Source organism: Medicago sativa, chromosome 2, assembly GCF_051527215.1.
Source record: "Medicago sativa cultivar Bolivia chromosome 2, Bolivia_mono, whole genome shotgun sequence".
NCBI classification, from domain to species: domain Eukaryota; kingdom Viridiplantae; phylum Streptophyta; class Magnoliopsida; order Fabales; family Fabaceae; genus Medicago; species Medicago sativa.
Genome location: NC_140750.1, coordinates 35,510,381 through 35,526,393, shown reverse-complemented (window position 1 = coordinate 35,526,393; position 16,013 = coordinate 35,510,381). Strand labels below are relative to the sequence as shown.

Here is a 16,013-nt window from a genome sequence, read left to right as displayed (position 1 = left end):
TCATGTGAATACGTGTTCTAGAATATAGTAGTAAAAAAAATACAATTTTATACTTTCAATGCAGCCTAAGACAAAATCCAAATCCAATGCATTAAATTGAAAAGATAAAAATCCATTGGCATATTCCATTTTGACAATTATGCATATGACATGTGCCTTGCCAGATGAGCCTTCCTCACATAACCTCTTATTCATTTCATTCATTCATTTCATTGACCATTCCTTCAAAACCTTTTCTTTCTTTCTTCTTCTTTCAAAACCATCAAAATCTTGTTATTTCTCTCTCTCAATTCCTTCCCCCTGTTTTTTATTCCACCAGCTTATTCTTCTTTTGAAAACACCATCATGATTTTCTCTTTTGATCCAACGGTCAACAACCAACCACCGACCATTTTCCACAATCACAAACGTTAAATCTTTTAGATTCTTCCATTTCTGATTCCTTTGTTTGGTTGGATACAGAAGAAACAACAAAAAAGGAAAGAAGGAAAGAAAAAAAAATGAGACTCCCAAAATCTCAGGTGTGGCAACCTTGTAAGAAGAAGAGGCTCTAATAGATAGTCATATATAATCATATATATAGAGAGAGAGAGAGAGAGAGAGAGAAAGTGAAATAGTTTGGAAAGAGAAAGAAAAAAAAAGATGACGTCACGTTCATCGAATAGCAACGGAGGCAGCAGCAACGGCGGACGTGCGAAGGCGGGAAAGTATGAGCTGGGTAGGACGTTAGGTGAAGGTAATTTCGCGAAGGTGAAGTTTGCGAGACACGTGGAAACTGGTGATCATGTTGCTGTCAAGATACTTGATAAAGAAAAAATTCTCAAGCATAAAATGATTCGTCAGGTTAATTCTTTGTTTTAATGTTAAATCAATTATTGTTGTTTTTTTATCTTAGTTTTCTGGGTTATTATGTTATAGATACGAAGTTTTTAATGTTGTTGCGTTTTCTGGGTTATTATGTTATAGATACGAAGTTTTTAATGTTGTTGCGTAAGTGTTGACTAATCTTCGTTTAGCGATGTTAATTGATAATTTATTATTGTTTATTTACTTAGCTTTTTGTTAGTTTTAAAGCTGGTGTTGGGGTTTGACTGTTAATTTATTTATTTTAATGTGAATTATTAATTTAATTTTGTGTGTTTTTTGTTTGAATTTTTGATTTCTTGGCTAGTAAGAAAACATGTTGTAGAACAAGCTTAGTACTTGTTTGGTTGCATGTTTGATAATCCAATACATACGTTTGCGGTGATACCAATGCAAAGTTGCCGTGATTTTTTGAAACTAGGAAATGGAGCTTCTACGTTGACGTGAAAAATATTGTCGTGGTTTTGAGCTAACGGGAAAACATGCTGCAGAACCAAACAAAGGCTTAATAGATACTCCCTCCGATCACATTTATAAGCAAAAAAACAAATTTTTAGGAAGACCAAATACATTAGTCATTCAGTGAACTTAAAAAGTTGTTTTTTGCTTATAAATGTGATAGGAGGGAGTAACTTAGTAGAACAAACTTATGACAACTTGTAGACATCCCTGGTTGTGGTTCTTAAGTGGGTTCCTACCGATGATAATTTGTTCTTCTTCAGTTCGACTACTGGAGCAAGTTCATCTGTGGATGTCAACTGAAAGAACTGTTCTTTCACAAGAACCATGATCTTATTCATTAGAAAGTTAATAAATAAAAAGTAAATGTAAATATGAAAATGAATAGATTAAGATTTGGTGTGGAATACTAGGGTTGACCAAGATAGAGTTGAGATTCGATCACAGAACAATGTTGGAGATGCTAAAGAGTTTGACCTTTTTTGTTTTCTTCTTAGTTTTAGTGTCTAGTTCTCAGTTGTTAGTGTTATGTGTACGGAAAAGTTCTGTTATTATCTGATTTTTCTGTCTTTGAAAATTTATGAGACTATCTCTGTTCAAACAATAGCACGTCTTGATTCTTGGGTAGATCACTGAAGAGAATTCAAAATAATATCCGTATACGAAACTGAGAAAGGTGAGAACATTGTGCTCCAACCAAGAGATTGCGTACACTGATGATAGCCACAAAAATATGTTTCTTGTTTATACCTTTGTTCTTTTTAAAACTGCAAAAAGGTTCTTCCTCTCATCAGTATCCTCATTACTATGCAAAAAAGGAACATTTTACAGTTTCTGAGCTATCTCTTCTACCAACAATATGTATATGTTAGAGAAAGTGTGGTCTGAGTTGTGAGGCATGGAAATCGGAAACATGCCATTTGTATAATTTCTCGTAAGTATAATTCAAGAATAATGAAATTGAACATATAGCAAGTGTGTTGGATTTTCAATGTGTTTGTAAAGAAGGAATATGGTACAATTTTGCCAACAGTTAGTCTTGGTGATTACGTCTGAAGCATAGAGATTGTTCCATTTTTTCATTCTTGACCTATGATTCTGTATCACAATTACTACCGATCAGCACCGTCTCTGCAATAAGATCTTCTATTCAACCTTTTTCTGGTACAGCTATATTGAAACATTTGGTTGTTTAAACTTAACTGATGTAAGTAAGGTGCAAAGAAAAAAGTATTTCTCAAATCCAAACTTCCCCATCAGAATTTAGCTTAGAGAATATGAATAAAATGAGGGAAAAACATGTTAGTTATTAAGACATTTCCCTAAACATGTTGGATGTTACATCCAAACTCTCAGTTACTTGCTATTGTCTCTGATAACTCAAACTTTGACGAAAGAAAAATCTAGAAGTTTGAATATTGCTGTGAATGAAACAAAACTAATGGGTGCCATCATCATTTCAATTAAAAGAAACCTGTAGGGTCTTCATGAAACATATCCATGATAGTACACAACCAGGGACGAACATAAATAACCGAAGTCTGTTTTACCATTTCATTAACCATAACCTTAGTTATTTATCTCATCATTCTGACCAAAGCAAAGGTGGCCTATGCTTCTGGGATGGTTCTTTTCACTTCTGGGATGGTTCTGTTTTAAACATATAAAGTATTTGTTTGATTGATTATATCTCATATAATTATTTGTAAAAAAATTCTTAATAGTATTAATTAATTACTTGCTTTCAAATTATTTTATGTGTTGGCAACAGTTAAACATGTCAGCTGTTCGATTTAATACTGTGTTTTGTGTGGTGTTGGGAAAAATGTTTAGTAGCCTATAGTTTTGAGGTTACCTTTCAATAAAATGTTATTGGTGAATCCCTCCACATGTAGGCATGGTTTGCTTGACCATAACGAATCCTAGTATGAACAACTTGTGCTAAATTTTGGTGTTTATTTTATTTTTCTGAAGCATAAATACTCTAGTCGTTACTGATATTCTGTTGTTCACTGTTATGCAGATAAAACAAGAAATATCAACAATGAAACTGATTAGACACCCAAATGTCATACGCATGCATGAGGTTAGTAGGCAGTAAATGATTGCTTCCATGTATTTTTCATTTGCGTGGTTTGTTTCTATTCTCATATTTTCCCAAGTTTTATTCAGTCTTTTCTAACTGCTCTCTATTGTAAACTACAAATTCCTTGTGTAGGTAATAGCTAACAGGTCAAAAATATTCATTGTAATGGAACTCGTGACTGGTGGGGAGCTGTTTGATAAAATTGTAAGGCGGTTTTTACCTTTATGTGTGCTTTGAAGGCCAGAATTCTTTATATTAGTATTGTTCTTTTATTACCTCTTATTTTGTTGCTTTTTTCTGTTATTAAATTGAGACAGGCTCGCAGTGGGAGGTTGAAAGAAGATGAAGCAAGAAAATATTTTCAGCAGCTTATATGTGCTGTGGATTACTGTCATAGTAGAGGTGTTTGCCACAGAGATCTAAAGGTGTGTATTACTTCCTTTTTTAAAGAGGGGATGGGGGGCTGGTATCGGCTTCAAATTACATGTTTCTGAATAGTTTCAATAAAAAAATTAATTTTTTCCCAGAGGGAATATGGCGAAATTACTTGAAGCCTATGCTTTTTTGAATCCAGTTGTAGATTTTATGCCAGTAATACCCTTACTCTTTTTTCTCTTAGCTTTTTTTTGGCAAGCTGCTGCAGGTTTTCGATGAGATCTTTCATTTGAATAACGTCCTAAAAAAATTATACCTAACCATGAAGGGATTGTGTGTGTGTGTGTAAAGAGATAAAAGCATAGAAAAAAGAATAAAAAATTAACATGTTACTATGTTTCATCTATTAAAGCCTGAGAATTTGTTGCTGGATGCTAATGGAACGCTTAAAGTATCAGATTTTGGATTGAGTGCATTGCCTCAACAAGTTCGGGTGAGTTTGTTGGCTAGTTTTTAGAAATGAGTAAATATAATTATGACTAAACAACTGCTGATTATCGTGTTAATAATTATTTATTAACAGGAAGATGGGCTACTTCACACAACATGTGGTACACCAAATTATGTTGCTCCAGAGGTATTTTAGCTCTACCTGCCATTTACCATTTCTTTTACTAATTTTTTTTTTAATCTTTGCTATCTTATTATCTAGGTGATCCAAAACAAAGGGTATGATGGTGCAATTGCAGATCTCTGGTCATGTGGTGTTATTCTTTTTGTTTTAATGGCTGGCTATTTGCCCTTTGAAGAAGACAATCTTGTAGCTTTATATAAAAAGGTTATTTTTACTTGAACTCTGTTCCATCATTTTGATTGTCCTCAGTTCAAGTGTATGATGTTACTATTGGGAAACATGACATATTGACATCCTTGAACCTTTTTTATCTTTGTAATCTTGCATATTTGAAAGCCAAAAAAATTAAGCCCTGTAGCAGTGCGTTAGTGTTAGTTAAGTATGAAAGGATTTTTTTTAAGACTATACGCATGCTCATGCTCATAATTGTTATTCTATTTCTTTTAATTGTCATAATCATTTTTCTATTTTATTTATTGACAAATGTAATTTATACTATTCAAATACATTAGGGTTGTCTGACATGAAATTGTTATGTTTAGCAAATACTTTCATTAAATTAGATATTTTATTGGAGGGACCTCTGTATGAAGAGGGTGTACCTGTAGAGTAATTTTTGCATCTTTCCTTAAAAAGAGTTCTATATATTTATGTTTCATAATAAAGCTGCCTAATGTGGGGTTTTTTTTCCTATGAGGGACAGATTTTCAAGGCTGACTTCACCTGCCCTCCATGGTTCTCATCAAGTGCAAAGAAACTAATCAAAAGAATTCTTGATCCCAGTCCTATCACAGTATGTGTGACTTGTGTTATTTTTGCTTAATCTCATTGTACTTTTCTACTAGCGTCTGGCTTTTAGTTTATATACTCTTCTGTTTCCTCTTCAAATTTGAAATTGAATATTTGAAACCAACCTGTTTTTCTTTCTCTTATTGATCTGTAACAGCGGATTAAAATTGCCGAGGTCATTGAAAATGAGTGGTTCAAGAAGGGATATAAACCTCCTGTGTTTGAACAGGCCGATGTTAGTCTTGATGATGTAAATTCTATTTTCAATGGTTATATGGTAAGTCTTCTGATATTTTTCGTTATCTTGATTAAATTCTGTTCATCTAAGCTTTGGATTTTAGCCTTATCCCGATGTTCTGTGGTGCACAGGATTCAGATAATATTGTTGTTGAGAGGCAAGAAGAGGGACCTGTTGCACCTGTCACCATGAATGCCTTTGAACTTATCTCTAAGTCTCAGGGCCTCAACCTTAGCAGTCTTTTCGAGAAGCAAATGGTACGGGTATCTAATTTCAAAAATGAATTCTATGCTTTACGCTTATCAGGGCTTCCTATCCTAGAAGTTTGACATGGAATTAGGAAATCAAAACTAAACTTGTCTTACGAGGACCTTATCAAATTACATCATGATCGGATCAGATGTATCGCATTTCTTTGTATTTCACCTTGTTAACTTTATGTATTTCTACTTGTTGATTGTAAGTTGCATGGTTAAAGATAGTTGTATATTGTTGTAAATAGGGACTTGTTAAAAGGGAAACGAGATTCACATCCAAATGTTCAGCGAATGAGATAATTTCAAAAATCGAGAAAACTGCAGGACCTCTGGGTTTTGATGTCAAGAAGAACAACTGCAAGGTAAAAGAACAAATGCCTTTTTTTTCTCTATATTTACTTCCATTTAATGTTCGCTCCGATCTTTCAATATTTAGTGTATTTAAGGTTTCAATCAGTTTCTTCAAAAAAAAAAAGGGTTTCAATCAGTGTAGAGAAATGGATGATGTTAAAATATCTGTACTTGCTGCACCCCATGCCCTTATTTACACGTCACTTGTGCATTCTGAAAAGCATTATATTACTTGTTTCCTCCTTAATCGGATTGCACATCAGGGTCAATTTGTGACGATAATGATTTGCTGTTAAATTTCGATTTTTGATAGTATATCTTATTCTGCATTTCAGTTAAGGATTTATGGGGAAAAAACTGGACGGAAAGGTCATCTATCTGTAGCTACTGAGGTATGTTTTTAATTTTTTTTTTTCCATGATCTCAGGTGTCCATGCTTATTTATTTGTATTCCGGACTCGGGACTGTTTCTAATGCTTTTGTAAATAATGCTTTCCAGATCTTGGAGGTAGCCCCTTCAATTTACATGGTTGAGATGCGAAAGTCTGAAGGAGATACTCTGGAATTTCACAAGGTAAGCTCAATTCAAAACACTAAATAGACCTTGTAAAGCATTGCAATCCTTACCTTACAAGTCGATTTTGTAGTTAGGCCGAAAAGTCTTGGAGTATACATGCAAGCTAGTCATAAAATGTCATCCTGACATTGTAGTGTCTTGGGAATGGTTAGATCCAAGACCTTCTAGTCTATGAGCATGCTCTGACTAAGCTGTCTTTATTTGCAGTTCTACAAAAGTATAACTACTGGGCTGAAAGATATTGTTTGGAGAGCAGATCCTATTGCTGAAGAAAATGATGGTTAGTTTTCTAGTCTAGCGATCCTGATACTTGAATAGACAAAGTGAGGATTTTTCGTAATTTGGTAATGGAAAATCGTTCTTAATGGTAGCATGTTCTTTTGTGTGTTTTTGTTTTTCGTTTGAAGGTTATAAACATTTTTGTGAATATTTCTGGCATCAATGCATCACACATATCATTATTTTATTGATAGATTTCAAACGTTAGGAGTTTAAACTGCTGATTTGTTTGTCTCTATGTCTGCCACCATGTGTTATAATGCGAGAAGGATACTATCGAGTTTCTTTGTTGCGAGCGTTTTTTGATAAGTTTTAATTAGTATTAATTACAGAGAAGTGGTTTCTGAAGGAGTTTAATCATACAAGGAAAAATGATACTTTGGTAGTTCTTTAGATTATATGTACTTGTAGTGGTTTCTTTAAAACACAATTTCAAGTTCTTCGAAATACTTTGGAGGATAAGTTCTGCATTTCCACATCCAAAGCATAAAATTCAACGCAGAACTCGAAATAACCCTTGAGAAACATTCCACAAAACAAGAGAGAAAGTTAAACTTGCAAAAGCTATTATTTTAGAGCAAACTACATTAACATTTATTGTCAGATGCATAAACTACACTATTCTCATCGCTGTTTTGAAAAATAACACTTTGTTCGCGTGGGGTTTTAATGCACTTCAATCCATTTAATGTGAATGAACATGCTAAGGCATTCTTTTGTGAAGCCACAAAACAAGTAATAGGGCGTTAAGCTCAGTTTAAGTTGTTATTATTCTCTTTAGATATGGTAATTTTTGCAGCAAATTTTTTGTTAATTCAGACTTCTAATGTAATATTTCTTTCAATTGTTGTACAGGTGCCAGTACCTCAAAATAATTGTTACCCAACCCCAAGTCTTCATCTTTGTACAAAGTACAATCACATACTTGTTGTGTATTATTATTACTGGGTAAGAGTGGGAAATAGCTTGAATTTTTTTTCTGGGATGTGATTTTTATTTATTTGATACAATGTTTTAGTTTTTGATGCTGGGACAAACATTACAAATGCAAAGAAAAACTGGCTCAATAGAAGTAAGAGATTTCTAGCATTTTTCTGTATGATATGTCTATTGTGTAAAATAGACTTTGATATAGCTTATTTGTCCAATAAATTTGGTGAAATTTTATTTGTTTTGTATGCTCTGTGAGACAACTTAAATTCCATCTCTCCTGTTGGTCCTTTTCTTGAATAATATTTATGGACTTGTATTTTGTAGAACACAATTATGTCCCACTGATTAATTTCAAGAACTAAATTATTCTAAATAACATTTGAATGAGATGGGTTAGGGTCTTTTTCAATATTACTACGGATTCATGATGTGGTTCGATATGTGAGATTAACTTTTACAATTGCTGGTAGTGGATATATGATTTTTATAAATAAATAAAAAGACACTTGATGGGATAATATTAAATCCATCTTAAGAAGGGTTATATTTTTACATTTTAACTTCCCAACACTCATTTAACAACTCGTTTTCTCTCTATCTATCTCTTCGAATCATTTTCCTTTTTCTAAAGACTCTTAGCTCGGTTGACAAATTTAGAGAAACAATTTTTGGAAAATTGTTCAAATCATCAAATAAATTTTTTATGTGCTGCAAATAATTCACTTGGAATTTACTCCCTCCGTACCTTAATGTAACCCCCCTTTGCATTTTTCACATTTCTTAAGAAAAGTTGTCAATGTAATTAATGTGTTTGTTTTGTGTATTAATATTACCAAATTGTCCTTTGTCTGTATATGTATTAAATTTGACTATTCATATTTGAAGACAAGTTAGTAGTATTAATTAGGGGTATGTTTAGGAAAAAATTAATAAATGCATCTAGTAATTTGAAAAGGGGGTTAAATTTAGGGACAAAAATAAAATCAAATGGGTGGTTACATTAAGTGTGTTTGGTTAGGAGGAGAAGTTGTGAAGAGAGAAATAGGTGAGAGAGAGTGAGAGAAGAGAGAAATAGGTGAGAAATAGAGTAGATTTGATGGATTGTTTGGTATAAGAGAGAGATGAGAGAAATAGAAGAGAGAGAAGTGTTGATTATTTGTAAAACTACTAAATTACCCCTACAATAAAAATATTGTACTAAAATTTACTTAATACTTTATTAAAATTTATCTTAGTTAAGTAATTAAATTATTTAATTTAATTTTATAATGATTAAATCATTCAAGTTTATATTCTTTTAACGTGTTAATAGTTTTATTGTGTCCTATAGCAAAATAATTTTGATTGTGTAAAAAGATAAATTCATTCGATGTTTTATTTTTAAATTAATTAAACATTCAACAATTACATGTTTTAACTTTTGAACTCTATTCTCCCATTTCATAAAATAAACTAAAAAAATGCATTTCACAACTTTTTCTCCATCAGCCTATTAACACAAGTGTTGCATTTTTTTTGTCTTTTATGATGCAATGAAAGGATAAAAATGTAAAACTGCCAAAAAGTTGCTTCTCTTCTGTCTTTCTTCGTTGTTGTGCGAAGAGTCTAAAAACCGTGGGGCCTACATGTTTAAACTCTCTCTTGCCTTTTTCTCACATCAACCAAACAACAGAAATCCTCATCTTCTCTCCTAACTCTCTCTCTTCAAGTTCTTTCTCTTCTTCTTCTCCTCTACCAAACACAGGGACGGAGGGAGTATACTTGCAGTGATCTCTAGTAATATATAGTCGTTTCTTATTAAAAGGATTGATATACGTATTCAAATACCATGAAATAAAATCAACTTTAGTGTTTATAATCAGTCATAATTTGTTATTTTGTGAGTGGATGTGAGATGGTAAATACTACACTTGTTATCTTTAAAATTGCATTTTGTAAGTTGTGATAAATACTCTCGCTTTATTTTTGTATGAAGTTTATTTTAGTTTTTTTTTTTTTACGGTATATATTGTAGTTAAAATGTAAATAATTTATTTGCATTTTAACCATAATATATTTACAGATAACAAAATATCATTATAACTCAATTAAAAAGTGAAAACAAATACATAAAAGAAAAAGGACTAAAGTGAAAATTAACAATAACAGCAGCTTGCATGGTGGATCATACTCAATCTATAACAATCTCTGAAATCCATTCACAGCCAATCAAATTTAAAACACATCCCCACGTGTCATGTTCCAATGCTATGCAATTCCATCTCCATAACATAATAACATCCTCATCACTATGCATCATTCTCTACACACTCTTTTACCCTCCAACATCATGTTCCCAGCTGCTAGAACCATAGCTCTACACTCATCTTCCCTATGCTCAGTCTCTTCTGATAAACCATCATCACCTCCTTCAACCAATTTAACTCCCAAACCCAAAAGTCTCCTTCAAAACCATCCACTTTACACACCAACTCATGAAAAACTCTCACTTCAATTCAAAGAAAAGATTCTTTGTCTTGAAGTAATGGGCATTGATTCAGGTAAAGCACTCTCTCAAAACCCTAACCTTCATACAGCTACCTTAGAATCCATTCATTCCATTATAACCTTTCTTGTCTCCAAAGGTATCCAACATAAAGACCTTCCAAGAATCTTTGGCATGTGTCCTAAGATTCTCACTTCAAGCATCAAAACTGATCTTAACCCAGTTTTTGATTTTCTCATACATGATCTTAAAGTGCCTGATCATAGCTTTAGAAAAGTTATCAAAAAGTGTCCAAGATTGCTTACTTCTAGTGTGGTGGATCAGCTTAAACCAGCTTTGTTTTATCTTAACAGATTAGGATTAAGAGATTTAGAAGCATTGGCTTATCAAGATTGTGTTCTTTTGGTTTCCAATGTTGAAAGGACACTTATTCCTAAACTTAAGCATTTGGAGAGTATGGGATTTACTAAAGAAGAGGCCAGATGTATGGTGTTGAGGTGTCCTGCATTGTTGACTTTTAGTATTGAGAATAATTTTCAGCCTAAATTTGAGTATTTTACTGTGGAAATGAAGGGGAAATTGGAGGAGTTGAAAGAGTTTCCTCAGTATTTCTCTTTTAGTTTGGAGAATAGGATAAAGGTTAGACACATGGAGGTTGTGGAAAGTGGGATCAATTTGCCTTTGTCATTGATGCTTAAAAGCACTGATGATGAATTTAGGGAGTTGATAAAGAAGGGGGCTGGATAATTATTGTATTATTAGGAAGCATTATTGTATGTGTATTATATATGTGAATGGATACTTTCCTAAGGAAGTAAGGAAATTCTACAAAATGTTTATATGCTATGTATGTATTTTCTATTTCCTTTCTACTGACATAACTGATCTTGTTATAAGTTGCTAATTTAAATGGTTTGTATACTGTTTTGATGATACATATGGGAAGGAAATAAAGATGAATTGTAAATTTAGGATGAACAAGTTTTAAGTAGTTCCATGGTGAGCAACGGATGATAGGTGATTGGATTTTGTTTCTACGGTCAATCGCGAATTAGAGTGAGGGTTTGGCTTTGATTTATGTGGTTGGTTTTTCATTGGTGTTGGTGGTAGCTATCAGTTATGTGGTGTATGTATTGGTGTTATGGGTTTTCTTTTCGATATTCCGCCTATATACGGCTCATTTGTTTAGTAGTTTCTGTTTGCCGATCCCTGTTCGATTTGCGCAAGGACTTGGTTATTAATAAATTTTGCCCTTAAAAAAACAAAAAATTGTTCGATATTTTTCCATGCAACTTTGAATTTTATGATCCAGGTTAGCTGTTAGCAAAGCAGATTGGAGAGATTAATAAAAAGGAAAATAGTATATGATGTAGGTGTGAGAAATTTCCTTAATTTTCTTTCTATCAATAGGTGTAAGATTAGAAATTTAAATGGAGGTAGAAGTTGAAACAATATCTGGTTCAGAGCAGGAACTGATATCAGATATTTGATATATTTCAACTTCATATTTGACCATTTTTAAGAAATTTTAAAGAAAAGCTCTGCAACCACGATGTGAGCCATGGTGTTGAAGTTCGTCATGTCGCTATGACGGAATCAACTACATTTAACTGTGATTCTCTGTAATCTCAACGATCACAAAGCAACTGCGACTGTGATTTTAACCTTGATCTTAGTGTTAGGGTTTATCAATCTGAAAATGCTCAAAATGTAAATGATTGTGGTACTAGTAGATGAGAATGAGATCAAAATTAAATACCAGGGTTCCATTAGAATAATAGAAAAACTGATTTCTTGGGCTCCATGGCATCATATACAAGTCAAATACAAGCAATCAAAAAACTTTTTAAATACTTCCAAAACAATACTTACAAAAGCATCAACAACTTTTGATGATACAAACAGAAATAAAACAGTAGAAGCTCCATCAGACAACTATTTGTACAAAGGAGTTTCTGTTTTCAAAATCAAAACTAATGTACTTAAACATGTACTTGCTGCTGCATGGAAACCAACACTTCCATCATTCTGAATGCTTGGTGTTTGTTCCCATGCTTTAAACCAAAACTGCGTAATCCCCGGATTTAAGAGTGATTTACTGTATAGAAAGAAACATCTTCAGAAATGAATGCTGTCCATGCATCCTGTTACAAAATAGAAAATGTGAACTTAAGGACCCATTTACTTCTAATATTATTTTCTGTTTTTGAAAATGCATTTTATAAAACAATGAATATTATTTAAAATTCTGAATAAATTTCAAAATATTGTTTTCATTGCTTTTTGGAAATGCATTATCTTTTAGTTAGCTTCCATCTTCTTACTATCACAATTAAAAAGAAAAAAATCATAACAGATTGTCATCCATGCCACCCACATACAAAGTAGAATTTAAAAATGAAAATTGAAAAGCTTGTTAGAAACTAATCATGCCCTAAATTTCACTTTAATCCTTCCTCTTACCAATATCTATTTATTACAATCTATAAATGTCGAAGTGCATGCCATACATGCCACATCAGTTTGTATATATATTTTTATCACATTATTAAAATTTCTAAATTTCTGGCCTAAGAGAGAAATCCTTCTCAGCTATGTTAGGTATATATAATATATCTGGTATGTACATATTTTACAAACCTGAAGAATGGAGAAAGCCTTCTCCGCTATGTACTTCTGTAAGAGTGTTGCTCCTCTTTGTTGAAGTTTGTCAGGGTGGAGGCATAATCTTGCTTTCTGATACGCTTTCTTCACTTGGGAGCTTTCTATTAAGCTCATGTAAGGAACTGCAGACCAGCCACTCTGAGACCACAGAATCTGTCAAACGAAAACATACAACCATGTCAGTTCTCCTGTTATTAACTGCATACATATCATCAGTGGTATTAAATTACAAAATATTGAATAAGTTGTCAATGATTAAAGGTCAACAAAAAAGAAAACATTGATTACACGATGTAGTGTCGAAAGCAGCATCCTGATGTCGGTTTCCTTGCCAGTTGACCACAATCTAATATCTATGTCCAACTTCTCTGTTTCTGGCTGTAAGTTCTGCAGAAGCTCAAATTGGTTACTACCTTGTCAGATGACTATACATCATGCATATATTAATGGACCTTTTTTTACCATTGCTTTCATTGAACATGTGTTTTTATAATCATGTGAACTAATATTTTTTTTTTTTTAATGTAAGTGTTGTTATCAAACATTTCACATCAAATAATATGAAAATTGGGGTGTTATCCTTATAAGAATTTTGTTGGTAGCAACATGCAAAACATGGTTTGACACAAGTAGTAGATATTTGGGGTACTTTAAACATTTGGTCAAGGGTTCGAACCCCCGGCTTGTGCGCATGAAAATACATTTGGTGGGAGAAACCAATTGCTTACCAGGATTTCAATTATCTCGTGGGATTAATCTCTTCAATTTTACGTGGAAGATAACTTTGTTTTCAGTATACTTTTTGTTTTCTTTAAAAAATCATAAAAATAAGAAACAATAATAACTAAGAGACATTTTTATTTATTATTGAGAACATATCTACTAGAAATGGAAACAGAAAAGCAAACCAAATGCATCTTATGTTATTTATGCACTTATCCTAATCCAACAAAATGTATTACCTCTGGAGATTCAACCATTCCGATTCCATCATCATTGTATTCATCTGCACTAGGCATTCCTGCATAGATGATCAAAGGTAAATATAAAGTGTCTGCATTTGTCTGTTTCAAAAGACCTATTGTACACTAATTTGCATAAGACAATTTTGTCCCTATTTGTGTTGTTAAGACAATCACCTTCCATTTCTGTATTTTGCACACCGCCATCATTTCTTAAATCCGATTCTTCATTAGTTCGCGACTGAAACTTCTCTTTGGCCCATGCAATCGCTTCATCGATAGCTTCAGTTCCAAAGTTTTCCTCTCTTAGGTTAGAGTTAATCTCTATAACATAGGAGCTCATAACTTCGTCCTCATCATCATCATCATCCTGCTCTATAACTAGTTCCGGAAGCACATGATCATGTACCGATGATTTCGGCTCAGGCTCTTGACAAACTCCAGAAACAGCAGAAAATGGGGGACTGAGTTCCCAGTCATATGTGGATGATACTTTGATGCTTTGATATGAATTGGATTCAACACTAATTGTTTCCGGGGATGTGACTCTTCTTGAGTACCCATTATCCTGGAAATCAAATGATTGATTTGGTCTCTTTTGTTTAATTGGGTGCTCCTCATGCATCACACTGGATGAGTTCCATTTATATGGAACTTTGATTGGCCTGTAATGTAACATCAAAGTGTATATAAGTAATTTCAACCATTAAATAGAAAATCAAATGTTGATATTTTAAAACGTCTATAATTTGTTATGCATGTGCATATGATATCAAACGGCATAAATCAAGTGTTGATATTTTAAAATGTCTATAATTTGTTATGCATGTGCATATGATATCAAATGGCATATATTAGTTTATTTATCAATGTTTGATATTCTTTACTAAACTAACACAAGTGATTTTTTTAGGAGTCGGATCCACCAAAGCAATTTGATATCAAGCAAATCAAGCAATTTGGATCGCAACATCAAGATTTTTGCTTGTTAATAAGTGGTTGAAATTAAGGTCGCATCAGTCATATTTGATCTCGATTTATTCCAAAAATCAAATATTGCGATTCACGACATGACCGCGATTCAAACTATTATCTTATATCTGAAACATAAAAAAAAATAAAAATAAAATATCTTCTAAATTGTGACAAATTTGTATAACATTTTCACATCAAGAGTACTTCTCCAAATATATCACAGAGGGCATAACAGTCAATTCCCAGCATAACATAACAGAATGAAGCACAAACAGTTAATTAGTTGGGATTTCCGTTAAACTACCTTAGCTTTGAAGTAAAGGCTGACAGTGCCACGTCATCACTCATCGCCGGCCGGAGAGGACTCAGCTCCTCTGAACTCAACGCCGACGAAGAATTTGATTTCGATTTTGCTTTCGACTGAGACCCTGACCGTTCTCTCGATCTCCGATCATCATCCGAACCAAAAATATCACCATAAAACGCATCATTCTTCGCCGGAATCCTGAACACCGGTAAGTTCCGGCCACTTTTTGCCGGCGCCGGAGATACAAACGCCGGCTGCTTGAAAATCTCCTCGTAGAAAGAACCGGTCCTGGAGAATTTGTGAGTGAGGAGGCTTCTAGGTGGACCTCCAAAGACGTCGGCGAAGTCTTCGGGGTCTAAGGTTTCCGTTACGGAGAGGTTGGTGTTGGAGAAGATGGACTGCCGTGTTCGTGAAGATGACCTGTCTTCCATGGATCGCCGGCGAGGAAGTGCTGATGATAATCCCATTGGCATTCTCCATGACTCGTCCATTTTCCGGTGATCAGTTCTTCTTTGTACTGACCGGAAAATTCACCGGCGAAAACAAAGTGTAGCATGTGTTTATATATAGAGTTGAAAAATATAACATATTAAACCAAAAATAAATAAAAAAAAGAAATGGAAAAAGTGATTCGTGAAAAAAGCCATTGATTGCCTTTTACTCTTCCTTTATGCTTTAGTTGTTTAAATAAATACATTTTTTATGAAAATATTTTTATACTTTTTTTGAAAGAAAATTATTTTTATAGTTATTTTTATAATTATTGTCATAGGAAACA

General features: G+C 33.2%; 3 protein-coding genes across 3 annotated transcripts; 2 read left to right on the top strand and 1 right to left on the bottom strand.

Moving 5' to 3' along the window:
* The first annotated feature begins 205 nt into the window (after positions 1 to 205).
* Positions 206 to 8,087, top strand: LOC146946564 (CBL-interacting serine/threonine-protein kinase 23-like). The gene is made up of 15 exons (XM_085744585.1): positions 206 to 843; positions 3,347 to 3,409; positions 3,542 to 3,613; positions 3,727 to 3,834; positions 4,197 to 4,277; positions 4,368 to 4,421; positions 4,497 to 4,622; positions 5,122 to 5,211; positions 5,365 to 5,484; positions 5,577 to 5,702; positions 5,948 to 6,064; positions 6,389 to 6,445; positions 6,553 to 6,627; positions 6,838 to 6,910; positions 7,765 to 8,087. The coding sequence occupies exons 1-15, from the start codon at positions 643 to 645 to the stop codon at positions 7,782 to 7,784; spliced, it is 1,383 nt and encodes a 460-aa protein (XP_085600711.1). The 5' UTR covers positions 206 to 642; the 3' UTR covers positions 7,785 to 8,087.
* Positions 8,088 to 10,087: 2,000 nt separating this feature from the next.
* Positions 10,088 to 11,262, top strand: LOC146946563 (Mitochondrial transcription termination factor family protein). The gene has a single exon (XM_085744584.1). The coding sequence runs from the start codon at positions 10,133 to 10,135 to the stop codon at positions 11,072 to 11,074; it is 942 nt and encodes a 313-aa protein (XP_085600710.1). The 5' UTR covers positions 10,088 to 10,132; the 3' UTR covers positions 11,075 to 11,262.
* An 805-nt stretch (positions 11,263 to 12,067) lies between these two features.
* On the bottom strand, positions 12,068 to 15,773 carry LOC146946562 (uncharacterized). Its single transcript, XM_085744583.1, has 6 exons — positions 15,233 to 15,773; positions 14,131 to 14,618; positions 13,954 to 14,012; positions 13,280 to 13,378; positions 12,968 to 13,144; positions 12,068 to 12,471 (listed from the first exon to the last, which is right to left on the bottom strand). Exons 1-6 carry the CDS (start codon positions 15,724 to 15,726, stop codon positions 12,412 to 12,414), a joined length of 1,377 nt encoding a protein of 458 aa, XP_085600709.1. The 5' UTR covers positions 15,727 to 15,773; the 3' UTR covers positions 12,068 to 12,411.
* Between the last annotated feature and the right edge of the window lie 240 nt (positions 15,774 to 16,013).